This window comes from Culex pipiens, chromosome 1 (assembly GCF_016801865.2).
Source record: "Culex pipiens pallens isolate TS chromosome 1, TS_CPP_V2, whole genome shotgun sequence".
In the NCBI taxonomy this organism is placed as follows: Eukaryota; Metazoa; Arthropoda; class Insecta; order Diptera; family Culicidae; genus Culex; species Culex pipiens.
The window spans coordinates 133,624,967-133,645,477 of NC_068937.1; the positions used below are offsets into that span (position 1 = coordinate 133,624,967).

A 20,511-nucleotide genomic window follows, 5' to 3' on the forward strand; every position below is an offset into this window, starting at 1 on the left:
GCAAAACTTGATTTTTTCAGCACTCGTCGTATTTATCCAACTCGGTGAACCTCGTTGGATAAATGTACGACTCGTGCTGAAAAAATCCTCTTTTTGCAACTTGTTGCATAAACTACTATTTCGGTTTTACAAAAAAATGTCGATGCAAAGATATTTTGAAAACTAATGATTGCAAAACAACTTGGCTAGTGTAAAATGTGTAAAATCACTTTTCACCATTTTAAAAACACGGAACAAGGACAATTCACTTAGAGGTCTTTTTTTATTTTTTTTAAATAAAGATTTTACAACAATCATACAATAAAATCAAACAAAAATGCTACCCAGAGAGGAAGGTAAAAATCCACCAATGAACATTCCTTTCCGATATCTCTCTTAGTGAATATTGATGAAAATTCTTCAATTGACACATTCCGCGATCACGTAACAAGTTTTTTCCCCACATTTTTCGAAATATGTTTCGTATGATATCAAAACCATTACAAATTTGGATTAGAAATTGAATTTTCCACAAAAAGTTATCATGGAAAACTAATTTCAAGTCGAACTTTTCATTTGTCACATCGATTACCCCGTGACGTTGAAAAGTAGTGAGAAATAGCGAAAAATCGACCCTATTTGGTTTCATACAAATGAATAACTCATGTTTTAGTTATGATAAACATTTTTCATTTTGATGATCGAGCTGCAATAAATAAATAAAAACTAATAATTTCAATTCGGTTTTGTTACAATTTGTTCATTTAATTTACCTAACAGAGTTTTTGTGTTCATTTCAGCTGTATGTTACGTCATAATTCATTTCAGAGCAATTGTCACTACCAATTATTTAAATTATGCATAAACAGGAAACATGAACTTATGAATTTGTTAGGGGATCCGTGCTTTTACTATGGAATTGCTTCCATAAAGTAGAACGATTTTTTTTTGTACCATGCGTCCCCATGATCATCTGAGTAAGCTTTCCTTTCGATGGAACCGCATGGTTCATCATAAAGTTTCATCTACAATGGTAAACTCGCAGGATCGCAGATGCAAGTGCTAGGATTGAACGTATGCAAATAAATCTTATCTTCTACAATTTCAATGTTGCGGTGCTTTAAAATTACAGAAATAACATTATTTAAAAATGCTAGAGAGGCCTGATTAAAGGACATGACATCAATTTGATTTATGTTCATTTTGGAATTGTCACCAAATAAAGAAAATCGATAATAAAATGTTATTCAATACTTTTAATTCATCATGTCGTAAAAGTACGAAGCTGGATAATCTTCTAATTAAAAGAGAGTTAAATACATAAATCTACTCAGCAGCACACGCAAACAATCTCAATCCCTAAACTTCCTCCGCACGCACCGCGGCATCGGCAGCAGATAGAGAATCATGTTGAACGCGCACAGCCCCAGCGCAAACGCAATGCTCGCCGCAATGTCCGTCGTTTCCTGGGGGTGCGCCTTCCCAATGCGCTCGAGCAAAAAGTCCGCTGGCGTGGGGCAAACCGTTCCGGGGCCGGGCTGGCAGCGCATCGGGCGCGCGTGGAAGATCGTCGAGTGAAGCAGCGAGCTCGCGTACTTGGTGTGCACGCCCTTGCTGTTGTCCTGCAGCCACGGCGAGAGGCCCTTGAAGGAGCTGGGGGGAAAACGGAATTGATTAGATCTGATTTGGGAAGAGATTGTGTGGTGGTTGTGGTATCTTACCGGACGGTTCCACTGGCCAGAACTAAGCACACGATCAAGATGTAGGACACGGCGATGGCGGCATTGATCTGAGACTTGACAATGAGCTTTTTTTGGGTGGAGGAAAAGGTTAACATTGGTTCTGGAACACTTTTGAACTGATCAACTCACCAAGAATGCGATACTAAGTTGTTCGGCGAGCATGAAGCTAGTCCAGAGAGCAACCAGGATGTACATAAAGTAAAGACCGTTCGGGTTGACGGGATCAAGAACCAGCGGGTAGAAGGCGCAGGCCGCGATCGCGGCCGAGATAAACGAAAACGGCATCGACACGGTGTTGTACGCGATCAGCAGCGTTGCTCCGGTGTACAGACCTTCCGAGTATTCCTGGCAGAAGCGTTTGCGCCACGATGGGACTGAAAATAAATCTTGAAGTCAAGCGTACTAAGACATCAAAAACCTCAAACTTACACAACGTGATCGTCGTCCAAATGCCAACTCCGTAGCTCAGCCCCAGCACCGTCATGATCAGTCCACTCTTGCTGAAGAACCCGTGCGAGTCGTCCCCGACCTGGCTGTAGAACAGCCACAGCAGTCCAACGGCCGCCGGCAGGGCCAGCAGTCGCAGGAACATCGCCTTCATGCCGGCGTACCCGCAGGAGAAGGTCGCCGCCAGCAGGCGCAGGTACAGGATGCCCCAGACCTTTAGCTCGCCGGGTTTGCCGTACGCCAGTGGGATCTTACCGCTACCGATCGGGTTGATCGGGGCTTCCGGGATGGGAGATTCCCGGGCGAAACGCTCCACTAGGGCTTCGATCTGCTGGCTCGACTCGAGGAAGCGATCGCGGGATCTGTTGGGAGGGGGTTTTGAGGGTTGAGTAATACTACTAGGCGATTCAAGGGAGATTTGGATGGGTGATCGTCGTAACAGTGAAACAAACTGAGTTTAGTATAAAAATAACACATTTCAAGTCTTTTATTTGCTTTTCACGGACCATTCTGGTTCAAGTAGAGCATCATGTCGATCTCCTCCTCGCGCAGTACGGCCCGCTTCTTGAGGAAGTCCAGCTGGTCGGCTCGGCCGAATCGCAGCTTCATGTCATCACAGGCCGCTGGAATGTTTAGTACTCGCTGGCAGAGCTTCTTGAGCAGCGGGAAGGAACACTCGGTGCGCCAGTAGCTCAGGACGTCCACCGGGGCTTCCAGCTTGACGTCCACGTACTGGCGAATTTCGTCGTCCACCACGTCGGACGATTCCACCTCCAGCGAGAGGTCCATAAATTCGTAGAACTTGGACTCCTTCTGGATGTCGACGTTCTTTTTGCCGCTCGAGTGTAGCTTCCGCAGCTGCTCGATCCCGTCCTGATCGCGGGCCAGTTGCGCCTTCACGATGGCAAGCGTTTCGACGCGCTCCTCTTCGGTTAGGAAGCGAAGTCCCTTGAACTTCGGATCCAGGAAGACCGCTATCTTGTGGTAGTCGTGCAGCTTCAAGCTTTGCTTGATCTGCATCTGGAATGCTTCTTTAATAGTCTTCATGTTCTCGTCGTCTGCCTCCTCAACGCGAAAGTGTTTCTCCAGCTTCTTCTTCCAGAGAACCACCTCGCTTATTGTCGCCGTCCCGTCCGCCACCAGACTCCGCAGTGGTTCCTTGAACGGAGCCAGTATCTTCTTCATCGCATCCTCGTCCTCGTCGTCATCTTCGGCCAGGAAGATCTTCTCCACGTACTGTTCGCTGTCAAACTCGAACATGTCCATGATCTTCTTCATGATCCCCCAGAGGGCGGTCACCACGCACGGAATCAGCTCGAACTCCTCGGAGCGTGGCACGTTGAGTTTGGAACCGTACACCAGCTTCAGCGGTTCCGTCTGTTCTCGCTCCAAAATCTCAGGAATTATCGTCGGCATGCTGCCAACAAACTCATCTAGCTCATCTACTTGGACAGTCTTAACGTTGATCTTGCGGAAGTAGTAATCCTCTGCAACCGTGTAGGAATTAACCGTAACGTACGATTTCTGCTCCGCCTCGTTCCGGAACATGCTCAAACTGTAGCTGAGATCACAGTCCACCAACGCTTGGTTCAGCTGCATCCTGGCCTGCTGGTAGATCGAGGGAATTATCCGATCCAGCAGCTTCGACTTATCCGCCAGGAACCCAATATCCTGCTGACCGTAGTACACCCCAACGTTGACCAACATCTGCGCGAACGTCCGGAAGCTCGCACTGTCGAACAGCTCCACGCTGCTGAGATCTTTGTACAGGAAACACGCCTGCTGCCGCACGAGATCATCGATCACGTTCTGCGGCATAGCTGTCGTCTGGAACTTGGCCGCCGCAGCCGTCGCCGAGGCACCTCCCCCACTTCCGTTGGTCTGCTTCGTCGGGAGGTTCCGGTTGGAGGCCGGTTGCTGCTCGATCTTCACCTCCACCCCGGACGGCAGCTTGATCTTGCACTTGTGCCTCAGCAGCGATCCCGTTCCGGTGCTGGCCTTGTGCAGAACCAACCAGCCGCACTCCAAACACCGCACGTAGTTCTGCTTGACCCCTTTGTAGTACATCGGCATGTAACGCGCCCAGGTGCTGTTGTTGTTGTGGTGCTTCCGGTACACCAGATCCGGATCCTTCTCGGTGATCTTCTGCTCGAGCATGTCCTTGGTGAGCAGGTTGACGGGGGTGGGTTTGAACATCTGGTCCGCCAGCTGGTACGACATGTTGCCCAGCTGGAACTGGAGCGACTTTTGGGCGGCGGCGGCGGTGCCGGTCGACAGGCCGAACTGCTTCCGGAAGGCGGACTCGTCCGCGAGCGAGCGGGTTTTGATTTCGATTTCCGGCTCGTGGGGCGCCTCATCGTTGGAGAAGTCCTCGAGGACTTGGGCGAGCGTGCTGTTGGCGTCGAGGGATACTTCCGAGTCGGCCTAAAATTGGGGTTTGATGGTTAGAGTTTGAGGGTTGAATTTGGACTCTTTGACGTGGGAGTGCTGTAAGTTTTGTGGTGCGGAGGCGGGCTACAAGTCACGCGTTTCAAGTCACATTGACCTGACATCAGCGTGAAGAAAGCAACACAAAACACGTTGCTCTCCGCTAGAAAGTCGATGGAATACATTGTCGCAGCGCAAAATTAGCACCCTTCTACGTGATTCACTCATGAGTTTCCACAGTTTGTTGATCACGACATCACGCGTCACGACCGCAAGCTTCCAAAATACCGGAACACGCGCGCGCTCTCTCTCTCTCGCAAGAGAGTGAGAGAACGAACGTGTAACGGTACACGAAAACAAAGAGAGAATCTCGAGTGTAGTGGTGATGAGCGCCGCGGCGCTCATCGGCGACGACCACTTGTTTGTGTATATATTCCGTCATTGCATTCGACACGCGGAAACACTGTGAAGAGGAGGAACGCTGGATAATTCGTTCTTCGTTCGACTTTCACAGCTCGTGCAGGCGTGCGAGGTCCGCCATTTTGGAAGCTGACCACGTCACACAGCGTCACGTCAAAGTGGATGTTTAAATGGGAGTGTATCATGGCATACCTGGATGTCCGGATCGGCCGCTTCCTCCTTTATCTGGAGCTGCATGTACATCAAAGCGGCCGCTGCCGCCTTGCCGTCCAGCTTGTCCCGTCTCATGGTGTCCGCACTCTTGCTTCGTGCATCACGGATACCTGCCGCGTTGACGACGGCAGGTGGCAGTGACCCGTCCAGCAGTGTAATCGAAGCCGATCTGTTGCCACCGTTGGTGGATGTGGATGAGGACGGCGTCTGTTGATCCCGTCGCATCATCCTCGTAGCCGCAGGTCACGACGAAGCCGATGCTCAAAGTTCGATGGCACGACGACGACGACGACGGCAGGAAGACTCGTCTGTTTGCAGTTCTTGTTGGCAGTCAACGAGCCTTGCATGTCCAGTTTGCGTCGCTACCTTCTTCACCTCGTCGTTCTGCTAGACACTTCCCACTTCTTGATACACACCGAGTCTTTCCTTCTTCTAGCTGCTACTTCGCGCTTCGTCTGCTACACACTTCCTTCTTTGCGTCGTATTTGTCACGCACGCACACAACACCGACTCGACGTTCCGACGCGCGACGACGAAAAAAAGCACGACCACTTCGGTTCACTCTCAACGCTCAACTAAATCGTGAGTGCACCCGACTCAACCACCGACCTGCCTGGCTTGCTGGACCTGCAAACTTGGTGAGAGTCACGTTTTCCAGTTCTCTATCGCGTCTTCTCCCCTGCCGTACACCCCACCTGTCGTCGCCGCCACGGCTTCTTCCGCAGCTTCTACGAAGCAAAGGTGCACGTTTCATGCTTGGCGCAGATACACGCAAAGCACGCGATGTACACGAAGAAACTCACAAAAAAAGACCGGTGCGTAGAGAAGCTCGGGTCTGGGGTTGCAGCGCACAAAGTCCACATTGAACCAACCACAAAAACCCTACCATCTCTACTGCACAGCGCACACACACCGCAGGTAAGAAAGAACTCCAGAAGAATATCTTCACACACAGGTACAACAGGTACAACTCGACGCAAAGGATATCGTCGTGGTGTGTGTGCTCTTCGTTCAGACATTGGCAGAAGAAAGAGGCTGATGATGGAGCCGATTCAGCTGCCGGTGACGACGGTGGCGTGACGAAGGGTACACAGAGGATTGCGCGCGGCGGGGTGGACATTCGAAGAAGCACGAAACAAAGTGGGAAACGGTGTGAATTTTTTGCTTTGCTTCTTCCCGTTTTAAGGGTAAGAACTTTCGTGCGAAAGAAACAAACAAATTGCGTTGAAATTGGAAAAGAAGCCATTCCAAAAATAAAATTGTGTTGATGATGACCAGTTTTCAAAACAGTGAATCACGAAAAAAAATACTTCTGGAATTATTGTTACCTCTTAAAATTTGGATTTAAGAACTATAAAAACTCCATACTTTTTGAAAAACTATTAATCTTTTCCGGATCACACATCGCCATGAAACTAAACTTTAAATATTAGGCTAGATTTAAAAAAAATGTTAGAAAAAAGTATCACAAACTGCTTGGGCTAGTACATAAACAACGTAGTTTCCAAACTATAAATTGTAAACCCCTACTACTGGCTTTTTTCTAAAAACATGTTTGTTTACTTTTTATATGATTTTTCGCCCCTTTCCCTAAAAAGGCCACCTGGTTTATAGATTTTATGGATGAGCCTGATACATGATTACAATCATCCCCCGGTGGTTGGGCACTTTTTCGTTTGACACTTTTTTAGTTTGTACCCCGTTGGTTTGACAAAGTCAAACTAAAAAGTAACGAACTGTCACTTTTTACACGGCGCTCACGCACACTATCAAAACAAACGTTTGGTAGTAAGTGTGAGCTCTGTGTAAAGAGGGTGTCAAATTAAAAAGTGACCTCGTTTGTTTGACAACAGTTGATGTCAAACCATCGGGGTTTCAGTGTACAGTAAGGTGCTGTCAAAAGTTTCCAAAATATAAAGAAACATTAAATTATTTTAGCATCGTTTGCATGAGTTTTCAAATGAAAATGCACTTTTTCTTGTAATTATAAATGAAAAGACCAGACAGAAACAACCTGTACGAGTTGACATTTTGCTGAGTACAATCAACACATTTTTTTTGTTAAATTAAACCTTGAATCTTGAGCTTGAAATCCACCGGTCTCCGGATAGATATTTGACAGACCTTTCAAAGTAGTCTGGCAACTATCTTGAAAAATTACCACTTAAGTAATATTTTTACACATTTTTGCTGTCGGATTTCAGTAAGTTTTATGTATCTACAATGCGATCATCTCATCTCATCATCATCATTTTTTCCAAAGAGTCACAAACTTAAAAAAAATCTGGCAACCATATCTTTAGAGATACAGTCCAGACTCGATTATCCGAAGCCTCGATTATCCGAAGTTTCGATTATCCGAAGTTCGATTATCCGAAGGTTTGTATGGGACTTCGGATAATCGAATCACGAACAAAAAAATCGTATTTTTTTCATTTTCTTGTTTTTAACCTAAACTTGGATTTCTACTACCCCATTTTAGTCAAATATGAGTTGTTGATTGCCTTTTAATAAATAAAATGCACTTTTTCAATATTGCATCACCACCACCTTTGATTTAAAAATTCTAAATAATTTTATCGTAGTTTAGGGGTCAAACCTATGCTCAACAATTAAAAATTAGACAACAACAACAAAAATTTCCGTGATTCGATTATCCGAAGTTTCGATTATCCGAAGTGAATTTTTTCCGAGGCCTTCGGATAATCGAGTCTGGACTGTATTCAATAAACTCACTATTTAATTCTTTTTAATGTCAGAACTCAGTAATTTTGATTAAATCTGGAGCAACATTTGATAAGGGCGCATTTTGACAGCTAGAACTATTTCGAACATTCTGGGACAGATCATGAGCTGTCAAAATGCTTATCCACCCTTTTATCGTGTTGCTCCAGAAATTATTCGAGTCTGCAATTCGACTCTTTGTTGAAAAAGTAATTAAAATACATTTCCGAAAAGACGAAATATCTGAATTAAATATTCAAAAATCAGTTTCAGACTAAAAAAAAATTAAACTTTTCACAAATTACACAGAAAAAAATCAATTCTCGAAACCGTGAAGTCAGTTCACGATTATGAGAACCACGAAGGAATATATTCACGTTTATGGTGCAAATGCACCATACTCATGAATAAATTCCTTCGTGGATCTCACATTCGTGAACTTAATTCACGATTACGGGAATTGATTTTTTTCTGTGTATTGTGCTACATATTTTTATGATAAATTCTCTGTTTTGGATATAAGTGGAAAAAATAAAAATACATATTATGTTGTGCTATGGCTCAAGTTGGTCAACATTCATTTGGCAGTGCTGCCATTTTTTGAAAATAAAATTGATTTACGAAAACTTCGAAAATATTTTTTGGTTCAATTTTTCGAAGTTGAATGAACCTCGAAAAGTACTTTATTTGCAGCAAAGATATTGACGAATAGACCAATGTTTATTACCGCAGTTAAATACGATTTTTCCGAATTCTGTATTATTCAGTTTACAGACAATTTTCCAAATTCGTTAAAAATTATAATTGTGGGCCGATTTTGAAAACTTTTGCAATTCACGCCAACTTCATCAATGTTCTAGGCATTATTCCGGTCTTTTTAAATCTTCACGTTTTCCTGGTAAACCCCCTGACTCTGCTCTTCCTGCTTCGACTTGATTCAATCCCCCAAGCCACTGTGTTCTTTGTTACCATCCGCACTCTGTAGTCACAGTCGTGGCTCGCGAGGGCTTCTGCTATCTTCAACAAGCCACACAAACACACACACACACCGACCCACGTTACAACAACCTGAGCCGTCCAACCAGCCAGCCGCGGAGCGTGACAAAATGTGCTCCCCGCGACCCACCACGCGAGGGGCTGCTTGTATTGGCGAACGTGCATCAAATTCATGTTTTCTGGATTTTTTTGTTCCGTCCGTCCGTCCACCACCGCCACCCTATCTGTTTCCCCCAGCAAAACAACAATACACGAAGAACTGAGGCAAAAAAACAACAACAACGACCACGGCGGCAATCGCCAAGTCACGCACTTCGTACGAAGGCACGATCGAGCGAGACTTGAGTCTCGATCTGGAAGGCAGCAAAAAGCACTGTGTGTTGCCAACGTGGCACAAACACGAAGTTCGTGAGTCGGCGATCACTCACGATCTCACAACACAACGTTGGCCATGGCGACGATCGCAGCCATGAGCGAAACAAAAGCTCACGATCAAAAAAAAAACTCCAAGCTTGAACTCGTGTCCTTGGAGTGAAAAGATCATTCATCCCTCGCGTGGATCGCGTTTTCTGCTGACCAGACCAGACTAGACCGGACGGAACGCGAAAGAGTAGAAAGAGGCGTCTTTTACAGAACCTGAGCTTGAGCGAAGGTGAAACGAAGATTGGGAAAGAGAAAAAGAATGAGGAGCAGAGGAAACGTGAGATGGATGAGTGCGGCGCGCGTTCTCACGAAATGGTGAGTGAAACGCTGTGAAGCACTCACTCGCGGCTGTGTGAGTGTGGTTGTGTTGAGCGTGACGAGAGAGGAAGTGGTTGATAGAATGAGAGAGAGACATTGAGTGGCTCTAAAGTAGGGGTGATCGTTTTAAAAGGTATGTTTCTTTTTACATAAAATCTGGAGTTTTTTTTTAAAGTTTTAATAAACCAAATTTTCAGTTCTTGCTTTTTGGGTGTTTTTAATACTCCTGACTCAAGGCGGTTTCATAAACACCCAATAAGCAAAAACTAAAAAAATTAGTTTATTGGACCTTTTAAAAATGTACTTTGAAATTTACTGCTGTTAATATAGTTTAGCATTTTTATTTTATACAATTCAAAACGTTCTCAGTACATTTCTAGAGTTTTTTTAAAGGTCATATAAGCTATTGTGTTTCAAAGGTTATAGGACCTTTTAAAAAAAAAGTCTAGATTTTTATGATGAAAGAAGCCGAACAAAGCCATTAGTTCATCCGAGTTTGTTTAAAGCTACAGACTCGATTATCCGAAATTTCGATTAACTAAAGTTCGATTATCTAAAAGTTTGTATGGTACTTCGGATAATCGAATCATTAACAAGACAAACGTTTTTATTTTCTTTCTTTTAAAAATAAACTCCGAAATAAACTATACGACCCAATTTTATTCAAAATTTAATAGTTGGTTGTAAACACATTTTTTCTAAATTTCATCACCGACATTTTTGCCGCCATCTTGGATTTAGAAGTTCAAAATTACTTTAGTCACAAATGAGATAAAACTTTTTTTTTATGCGAATACTCTGTTCCAAATATTTTTCCAAGTTTTTGTCTCCCCCTCCTTCATAAACGGTCTAATTTTAAGTGCAATCAGCTGAAAACAATTTAAAATTCATTTCCCTGCATTTATAATCATTCTTAACATGTTAAAGTTAATTTAAAAATATTTGTTTTTGTGAATTTTCGCTGTAAACTACCGCAAAAAGTTATTTTTTCACAAAAAAGTATTAGATTTTTTGAAACAAAAATTTGACGACAACAAATCTTTCTGGTTTTGGCGAGCAGTCTTGTAGAAAAAGAAAAACAGTTTTTTTCTACTTCACCTATGTTTTGGCCTTTATATTTTGAAGGCCATTAAATAAAAGTCGAAACGTCGGTGAAGTAGAAAAATTCTGTTTTTTCTGCTCGTCAAAACCAGAAAGATTCAAAATAATCAGTCGTTGCGAACCCGGGATGACAACAAAATTTGATATTTTTATGAATAATAAATAAATATGGTACTTTTTATTAACTTAACCATTTTATTGAATGTTATTGAACTTAGTTTAACAAAAATTGTATTTTGAGTTTTTCAAATGAAACATTCAAAGAAACCTTACCAACGGTCATTTTGATGTAATAAATTCAATATGCACACTTTTAGGCTGAAATTTGTAGGAAACATAATTATCAAAGTCACCTCAAATTTTAAAATAACAATTTCCGAGGAAACTATTTATTAAAAGCACTATTGAAAAAAACTTTTTTGTTAAAACTACTGTACATGTTTGAAAAATTAAAAAACTTTCGATAAGTCTTGCCGTTTAAATAATATTTGAAAAATAAAGTGAAATCCAATCAATGTCACTACGGTGTACGGAACTAACGTTTGACATTAGCTTTTATCAGGAAAAAATATTTAAATGTAGCAAGTTAAAAAGCACGCGTTCTAAATAAAAATGCCATAGACCGAAATTTTTAAGCACTCAATTTGCCATAGTTTGCCTCTTGGCAAATGCCTTACTTAATTATAGTTTTTGATGTAAAATATCCAAATTTCAAAAAAATGCCGTGATTCAGAATTATACTAAAATCAAACAGGGTAAAAATGACGTGACTTTGTGAATTGTTATTATTGTTTTCATTGTATAATTCATCTATTTTTAAGATCCGGAATAAAAAAGTACATAAATATCACTAAAGTGGTCATACCTCGAGACAGGGTTGCCAGATCATCAATGTTTTGGACTCGTTGAAAAGATCTTCTGATAACCTAACCAACGATGGGTTGGATGGTGGATCCGGACATAGTTTACATACGTTTAAGTGAGATCCGGCTTCCAAAAAGTACATCAATATCACTTAAGTGGACATATCTCGAGACAAGGTTGCCAGATCTTCAATGTTTTAGGCTCGTTGGAAAGATTTTCTGATAATATAATCAAAGATGGGTCGGATGATGGACCTGGACATAGTTTACATACATTTAGGTGAGATCCGGATTCCAAAAAGTACATAAATATCACTTAAGTGGGGATATCTCGAGACAGGGTTGCCAGATCTTTAATGTTTTGAACTCGTTGGAAAGTTCTTTTGATAACCTAATCAACAATGGGTTGGATGGTGGATCCGGACATTGTTTACATACATTTAAGTGAGATCCAGCTTCCAAAAAGTACATCAATATCACTTAAGTGGACATATCTCGAGACAGGGTTGCCAGATCTTCAATGTTTTAAACTCGTTGGAAAGGTCATTTGATAATCTAACCAACAATGGGTCGGGTGATGGACCTGGACATAGTTTACATACATTTAAAAGAGATCCGGCTTCCAAAAAGTACATAAATATCACTTAAGTGGGGATATCCCGAGACAGGGTTGCCAGATCTTCAATGTTTTAGGCTCGTTGGAAAGGTCTTTTGATAACCTAACCAACGATGGGTCGGATGATGGACCCGGACATAGTTTACATACATTTAAGTGAGATCCGGATATATGTGAAAACACATTTTTATACATAACTTTTGAACTACTTATCGAAACTTCAGTCTGAATAAAACTCGATCTATGGGACCCTAAACCAAGTCGAATGCAACAGGTTCGGGTCAAATCGGTTCAGCCAGTGCCGAGAAACATGAGCTAGTTTGTTGGTCACATACATACATACACACACACATACACACACACATACACACACATACACACACACATTTGTTCAGTTTTCGATTCTGAGTCCATATGTACACATGAAGGTGGGTCTACGACGTTTTTATACAAAGTTCATTTTTAGAGCAGGATTATAGCCTTACCTCAGTGAGGAAGGCAAGAACTTAAAAAGTGTGAAAAACATGAAAGTAGATTTAAAAAACTACACCTTACCCGATTTCAAATGATCACTGCTCGCCTCTTTTTATTAGGTCCTATAAACAAATGTAAACATTGAGTGTATCCCGCTTACTCCGATGGACATTGACATAAGGTTTGAAAGGGATACACTCAATAAAAAAAAGTCTAGACTAGAAAGCCGTTTGCTTCTTCCCTGTTATTTGCACATGATTTTTTTTCTCAGTGGGTCTCGTGGCGCAGGGGTAGCGGCTTCGGCTGCCGATCCCGATGATGCTATGAGACGCGGGTTCGATTCCCGCCTTATCCACTGAGCTTCTATCGGATGGTGAAGTAAAACGTCGGTCCGGTTTCTCCTGTCTCGTCAGAGGCGCTGGAGCAGAAATCCCACGTTAGAGGAAGGCCATGCCCCGGGGGGCGTAGTGCCAATAGTTTTGTTTTTTTTTTTTTCTCATTTCAACAACTCATGTTTTATAAAAACAACCACTTTTCCTTGCTTATCGTACAATCAATGAAAATGTAATGTCATCATACTTTAAAAAAAATAAATACAACCAGAACAATGCAAGCATTGAATAAAAATAGGAGTTTGAATTAATAAGAAACAGAATTAGTAAATAATCGGTAAACTGGAAACTTCTGATTTTTGTGAAATTTATCTGAAATTTGGTACAGTCCACACTCAATTATCCGAAGGCCTTCGAAAAATTTCACTTCGGATAATCGAATCATAAAAATTAAAAATATCATTGTCTAATTTTGTATTGTCAAACTTATGTGATTTTCAAATTCAAAATGGTGGCTAAAATGACGGTGATGAAATAAAAAAAAGTTTTGTTTTTTATTTAGGTTGCAATCAACTACTTTCAAATTTAAGTAAAATGTGGTCCCAGAACTTAAATTTGATGTTAAAAATATGAAAAAAAGCTAAGCATTTTTTTTCTGTTCGTGTTTCTAGAGAACTAAAAAAAATAAAATCAATTCACTTCAACAACCCCAGGTCTTTTGTGGTGGTTTTGGTTAAAACAAACATACCAGCATAATAAGTACATCGATTATAACATTTACTATTTTTAGGATCTCTCAAAAATTGGTGTCCCTATTCAGACTGATGTCCCGATTTCCCCTCTTGACGGTACCGAATGGTTTCGATTTGTTAGAGATTTAAAACTTTTTGAGCTGCTGACATACCTATTATTGATTAATTATAAGTTTCTTTGGGATTGAATAAATATAAAACTGTTTATTAAAAGACAAATAAAGTTCACTAACCTGCGATCCACCGTCGATAGGCAGAGATAATACATCAGAGGATTCTCAAGCTGTGGGCAAGGAAACCCGATTCCATGGAAGTACTCCAGCATAGCTCTGGTTCCTCCAGAGTAAACAGCTCCTCCCAGGCATAGGAAAAGTGCTCTGAAATATTAAGATATACATTAGAGAGATTACTCTGACAAATTCGAATCCTGAAACATACCTATCCAAAAATGGAAACACGTCCGATCGTGGCTTCTCCATCGACAGCAGTATTCCACATCCGGTTTTCTTAGCCGAATTGGACAAAATACTGATCAACAGGTAAGCACTCAGCGGATCCAACCCCTGGGTAGGTTCATCTAGCAACAACATCACCGGATCCCTCACCAGCTGAACCCCAATCGCCAGCCGACGTTTCTCGCTGATGTTCAGATTCTCAACCTTTTTGTGCGAAACCTGGGACAGCGCCAAATCGGCCAACACCTGGCGCACCTTCGAGCTCTTCAAATATCCGCCCAAAATGGTCGGCGTATAGTTGAGCGTCTGCGACACGGTCAGCCCAGGGATGAAGTCACAGGCATGGGTCACGTAGCCGCAACGTTGCTGAAACAGCGACTTTGTCAGCGGAGATCCGTTGAGCAGAACCTGGCCCCGGGACGAACCTTCCGAGCGACGGGCGATCACGTCCAACAGGGCGCGCTTTCCACTGCCCTTCGAACCGAGGATGGCCATCACTTCGCCACTGTGAACGGTGAGGTGGACCCCTTTCAGGACCAGCGCAGATTGGCCACCGCCATTGAAGCAGCCGCCGGTGTCGACCTAGGGATAGAATAAAATTTTTAAAGTCATGAAATGATTCTATTTTTGGCAGGTTTGTTAACATTTTTCCATCCATTTAGCTAAAACTCACTACACAAACAAAATTGAGATTTTTTAGCAAATAATTGTCCAATTTTCAAGATCCAAAAAAGACAACTGTACAGCTATCCGAATTTTGACTTTTTGAGTGTTTTTGAATACCTCTGACTCGAGGCGATTTCAAAAACACCCAAAAGCAAAATTTAAAAATAGTGTTAAAAAAAACTTTGGATTTGAACTATTTGAGGAAAGGAATTCTCGCTTGTTTTATCATTACAAAGAATCGTGTCCAAAAGAACTACAAACACAAACGATACAACACTCATTCTATCACGTAACATCATTCAATGTTTATCATTAAACATCACGACGATATAACATTCTTCCTTATGATTTACATTTCCCCAAAAAAAAATGTTTGCGTGATGTTTGCAGTGGTAACTGGATCGTTCAATGTAAACTCAACACGAAAAGACATGACATCTAAATAAAACTTGAAAATCAAACATTAAAATTCATGTTTCAGCAATATTATTATTTAAAATCAAGTATTTACGAGGCAAACGATTATCCAACACTATTTCCGAAAGATTCCTCAAACGAGAGACTTGCTCGCGCCATCAACAACAAACCTTCAACCGGAACCAACACTTTCCGGGGACTTATGTGACCAAAAAGCTGCAATAGTTTGTATAAATCCGGAGCACGTTCACGGAATAGCAATAACAATAGAATAGCAGAGAGGAACGGTGGATTTGCACCAAAACAAATTAACTTTCGGAAGCCAAAAGAGGTCACCTTCTCGCTCTCCACAAAATTTTCTCTCTCACTCCCAACACCAGCAGAAAAAAAAATCCCAAACTAACCTCGGTTGTGTGGTAAATGTTGTGCGCCTCGAGCACGTAGTCACTGCCGATCATTTTCGCTCTCTCACTCTCTCTCTCACACAAATCAAACGATCACGCTGCAGCGGACGATCGACGATGAAAAAGCACCTCCGACGAACTTCGCGGTTCGATCGCGACTGAGCCTGGCCAGCGGCGATCGCGAAGGTATCCGTCGCGGAGAGTGTGTCTTCACAGGTGAGTCGAGCGCTGGTGAGATTCGAAGAGTCGCGCTCGGGGTTCGAAAAGTGCAATACAAGCGAGGGAACGCGAACAGGTGAGAGCGCGACGGATGATCGCGTTTGGACCAATACAGGTCTGTTTGGTTTGGGGTACTTGGCCAAGTCTTATTTAAAAAAAAATCAACTGGGTATATTTTTTGCATTTGTATTTTAAAAAATGCTGCTAAAAACTGCACAAAACTATGTTGCTAACAAATAATATTAATTTTAAAGACATAAAAAACAGGGCTGAAAAAGTTTTTGAGTTCCATCTTTTTCTCGATGTAGCAACATATCAGAAACCATGTTTTCTCCTTAGATGTTTAAATTCCAATTAACATCATTCAAGTATAAAAAAACTTTTCAGTTGCAGGTCGTTGCAAATAATTCGTCTGTTGTGTGCTATCTTGTGACAACGACCATTTAGTACTTTTCGAAACTATGAATGATGGAGTAAAACTTTTTGAAGCAATCGGTTCCCATACTATCGCTGAACAAACGTTCCAAGTTTCAACTAATTTGGTTACACCAGTTAAAAGATACAGTAAATTATGTAAACAAAAATCTGAAAAGCACGTGTCACAAGTGTGTTTTGAAAATAAAAGTGTACTACGTGTCACAAGTGTGCACAGAATTCCCATACAAACTAAAATAAGCTCAAATCAATGGTTTAATCGATTTAATTAGTTTATTTTTAAAAACAAAAGATGGAATTGCTTTAAAAAAATTGTCGAAAAAAAATTGTGGAAAATAACAAAAATTCTCCATATCTTCCAACAGCATGTATGACGTGTCACAAGTGTGCACGATTATTTTGATGATATAATGGTCTATGTCACAAGTGTGCTTTGAAAATCTGGGAAACGGAAGCTAATTCCTAAAATCGGGTTAAATCATCTTGTAGTGTAGTGTTAAGTATAGCAAAACGTCTTCATTAACTAATTTTCGACCAAAATGGTCGTTGTCACAGGATAGCACACAACAGACGAATTTTCAAAGCTTTTGTCACTACAGTCCAGACTCGATTATCCTAAGCTTGACTATCCGAAGTTCAATTATCAGAAGGTTTGTATGAATAATCGACTCATGAGCAAAAAAAAATTCTTACTTTTAACATAAAACTTCATTTTCATGATCCAATTTTTATGAACCATTTTATTAATAGATTTAAAAATTACCAAATATTTTTTTTTCAATATTTCATTATCTCCATTTTGGATTTAAAAGTTCAAAGTCAGACAAGTGTATGTGAGAGTAGTTAAGGGGTCATACTTAAGCTCGAAAATCAAAAATAAGACAAAAAAAATGTGATTCTGGACTATATTGGTTGGTCTGTCTAACAAATTAAACCTCTGTGAAATTTTCTTTTTGGCGTTCTTCTGCATTGATAATTAGCATGTTTGGGATCGTTTTAAAATATGTTGATTTTTTTATGGAATTCCAATGTAGCACCACACCGCAAAAACTTTTTTTTTTGGCAAACAGGTGTATAATGCAGGAAAATTTCACAATAGTTTCATATGTTAATATTGAAAATCTCACAAATAGTTGCCAAGATAACACGAGTTTCTATATTTTTGGTTGGGATGCTTTGTCTTCATTAAGTATTTAAAACTGTAAAAAAAATTTCATCAATTTTTTTTTAATTTCGTTCTAAAATTATTTAGATTTTTAAAATCCAAGATGGCGGCCAAAATGGTGGTGATGGAATATTTAAAAAAAATGTTTTTTTTTTTTTATTTAAAAGGCAATACAATATTCTAATTTGACTAAAATTGGATCGCAGAACTCGAATTGGATGTTAAAAATATGAAAATAAAAAATATATTACAGTCCAGACTCGATTATCCTAAGGCCTCGGAAAAATTTCAATTCGAATAATCGAAACTTCGGATAATCGAATCACGAAAAAAAATTCGTGGTCTAATTTTTAATTGTCCATCTTAGGTATAACCCCTAAACTACGCTAAAATGGTTAAGCATTTTTAAATCCAAGGTGGCGGCCGAAATGGCGGTTATGCAATATTGAAAAAATGCATTTTATTTTTTAATAGGCAATCAACAACTCAAATTTGATTAAAATGGGGCGTACAACTAAATTTTTTAGTTAAATACAAGAAAATGAAAAAAAAATACGAAAACAATTTTTTTTTTGTTCGTGATTCGATTATCCTAAGTCCCATACAAACCTTCGGATAATCGAAACTTCGGATAATCGAGGCTTCGGATAATCGAGTCTGGACTGTACATATTTTTATTATAATATGTTATGTATAATATGTATCCAGACAGTTGTTTAGTTTTCTTGAAACCTGATAATAAAATAATTAGTTTGGTGTAAATCACTCAACAAATACAAAATTCAACATAGAACAACTATGCATTTATGTGCAATTAAGCATTAATTTATGAGTTTAAATTTTGTTTTGTGTCATAACATTTGGAAGCTTCTAAAATAAAAATTGCCCAGAATAGATTGATGGTGCTTAAGTGCTCGCTATACCCTATGAGTCATATGTTAAGTTATGAGTTTGTTTACATTTTCAATGCCACGTATAAACCGAACACTTTCAAATATTCCAGAACAAAAGAGCATGCGAATTAAGATAGTTTTACTAAGCGAAACTTATATTTCCACAAAATTTTGTAAACTCTATTACAATATCTCAACATCCACCAATTTTTCATTCACCTGCAACTTTTTTCATTCACCAACCCGCTAACATTCCGCGAGTCAATGTTTTTCGAAGAGCCCAAAGCCATCCTACGACCACCACCAAACGCACGCGAACACGAACTCTCGATCGCTCAACTCTTTCTCTCGCGCTCTCTTGACTTTCGTCGCGGCGGCGGTCATCACATCGGATCACGGCAATATGGCCACCTCGCGATCCGCTGCTCCGTCAGTAGAGGTTTCGCTTCACTGCCGGACAGAGGCCACACGCCAGCTGCTCTTCCTCTTTGCTTTCTTCCCAGGAGGTGCTGCTCCCTTAAAATTTTGGGCTGAAGATTTTGTGGTCGTGAAGAAGATTAAGGTTCAAAAGTTAGTCGGAGCGTTTTAGCAGCGATCAAGTGCCGATTTTGACTTGTGGAACTTTTTTTTTTTTGACAGCTATTGTGGAGTTCGTTCTCAATTGGATCATTCGCGCCGCGCGCCGAGAGTGTATTGTGAATCAACTTTGCATGAATGGCGATTTGAAGGTTAGCCGTCATTGTTTGCGCGGTGACAAATGGAAATGCTCGTAATTTAAATGCAGTTTTAAGTGCTAATCAAAACAGATCCGCCTAAAACAACAGTGAGTGACACAGAGTTATTGAGTGTAAAAGAAGAAAAACACATACAAATACAACGCTATTTACAACAGAGAAAAATAGTAGCAGAAAAAAAGAGTGTTCGGAATTGCGGTCATTCCTGCAAAGAAACAGAGAAAAAACGCGAAGAAGAAGAGTCGATCGACTGATCGACGACGACGAACGAAGAAAAGAGCCAAATTGATTCGCGATCTCCCGAAGGCACCTCACGACGACGGCGACGACGAGAAGAAATTCCTGCTGGATCCATTCGTTCGTGTGTCCATCGTCGTCATCTTGGTCTTTTTTCCGTTGTTTTGGTGTGTGCGAGCGCTCGCTGCTATCCCGTTGTCTGTGTCTGGTTGTGCTTTCCCGCAGCGCTAAAGTTGGTGATTACGTTTGGCTGTGTGTGTGTGTCTGTGTAAGAGAGTCTGGAGGAGAAAAGCTGGCTTAAAAAATCGAGTTCGTCGCTTGGAAGACCTGAGAAATTCCTTGCGCGATTTACTCTCTGGAATTTAAAAAAGAAACAAAATTTGGCGAAAACAGTACGCGCGAGTGACTCAAAGTGGGTCGAAATTAGGTACTCCTGAGTGTATTTTCGGCATAGTGCGCGTGCGCAAGCAAAGCCAACTGCGTTTTGCATAAAATTTAAAGTACTGGAAAAAAGTCGTGGGCGGTAGCAGTTCTTATTGGAAGCACTGCACTGAGATAGCTGTATGCAGTGGAACGGGTCGATTTGATCTGGTGAATTTTCCAGCTGGAAAATACATGGAGGATTAAGACAGAACAAAAATCAAACAGCACAAAAAAAGCTAAACCCACCTGATTGAGAGAAAGAACGAATAACTGCCGAAGCGAAATATTAGCTGGACTGGAGAAGCCCCGCGGAGCAAGCTATAAATTTGAAGGTTGGTACAAAAATCGGATTTCACGCATCGGTTGAGGGGTTTGTTGCTTCGAAGAAAATGAGATTAAAACAATCCTTTTGGAGATTTGTTTTTGATAATAAACATGTTAGCTGTATCAATTCGTTTTCGGAAAGATGGTAGGATTTTAAACTTATACAAATTGTTTGGAATTTATCAACTGTGCTAATTTTATTGAATAATAAATGCTCTGACACTTAGATTTTTATACCAAATTTGGTAAAGAAAGATTACCGAATTTTAAACTGCTGGACAGTTCGGCAAACCAAAAACTACCAATCTCGGC

General features: G+C 40.9%; 3 protein-coding genes across 5 annotated transcripts in view; 1 reads left to right on the forward strand and 2 right to left on the reverse strand.

Moving 5' to 3' along the window:
• Nucleotides 1-1,220: 1,220 nt before the first annotated feature.
• On the reverse strand, nucleotides 1,221-15,920 carry LOC120431707 (ATP-binding cassette sub-family G member 5). Its single transcript, XM_039596828.2, has 7 exons — nucleotides 15,770-15,920; nucleotides 14,266-14,864; nucleotides 14,061-14,204; nucleotides 2,151-2,530; nucleotides 1,851-2,095; nucleotides 1,701-1,786; nucleotides 1,221-1,632 (listed from the first exon to the last, which is right to left on the reverse strand). The coding sequence occupies exons 1-7, from the start codon at nucleotides 15,821-15,823 to the stop codon at nucleotides 1,332-1,334; spliced, it is 1,809 nt and encodes a 602-aa protein (XP_039452762.1). The 5' UTR covers nucleotides 15,824-15,920; the 3' UTR covers nucleotides 1,221-1,331.
• On the reverse strand, nucleotides 2,625-5,859 carry LOC120431701 (uncharacterized). The gene is made up of 2 exons (XM_039596821.2): nucleotides 5,208-5,859; nucleotides 2,625-4,592 (listed from the first exon to the last, which is right to left on the reverse strand). Exons 1-2 carry the CDS (start codon nucleotides 5,454-5,456, stop codon nucleotides 2,667-2,669), a joined length of 2,175 nt encoding a protein of 724 aa, XP_039452755.1. The 5' UTR covers nucleotides 5,457-5,859; the 3' UTR covers nucleotides 2,625-2,666.
• Nucleotides 15,921-18,902: 2,982 nt separating the features above from the next.
• LOC120431840 (uncharacterized) overlaps nucleotides 18,903-20,511 on the forward strand; it is a 66,208-nt gene continuing 64,599 nt past the window's right edge. For 2 of the 3 annotated variants that reach the window (XM_039596971.2, XM_039596981.2), the window contains exon 1: nucleotides 18,903-20,207. The gene's annotated coding sequence lies outside the window, so the exon portion shown is untranslated. The remainder of the gene's footprint in view (nucleotides 20,208-20,511) is intronic. The other variant, XM_039596976.2, reaches the window with a different exon arrangement.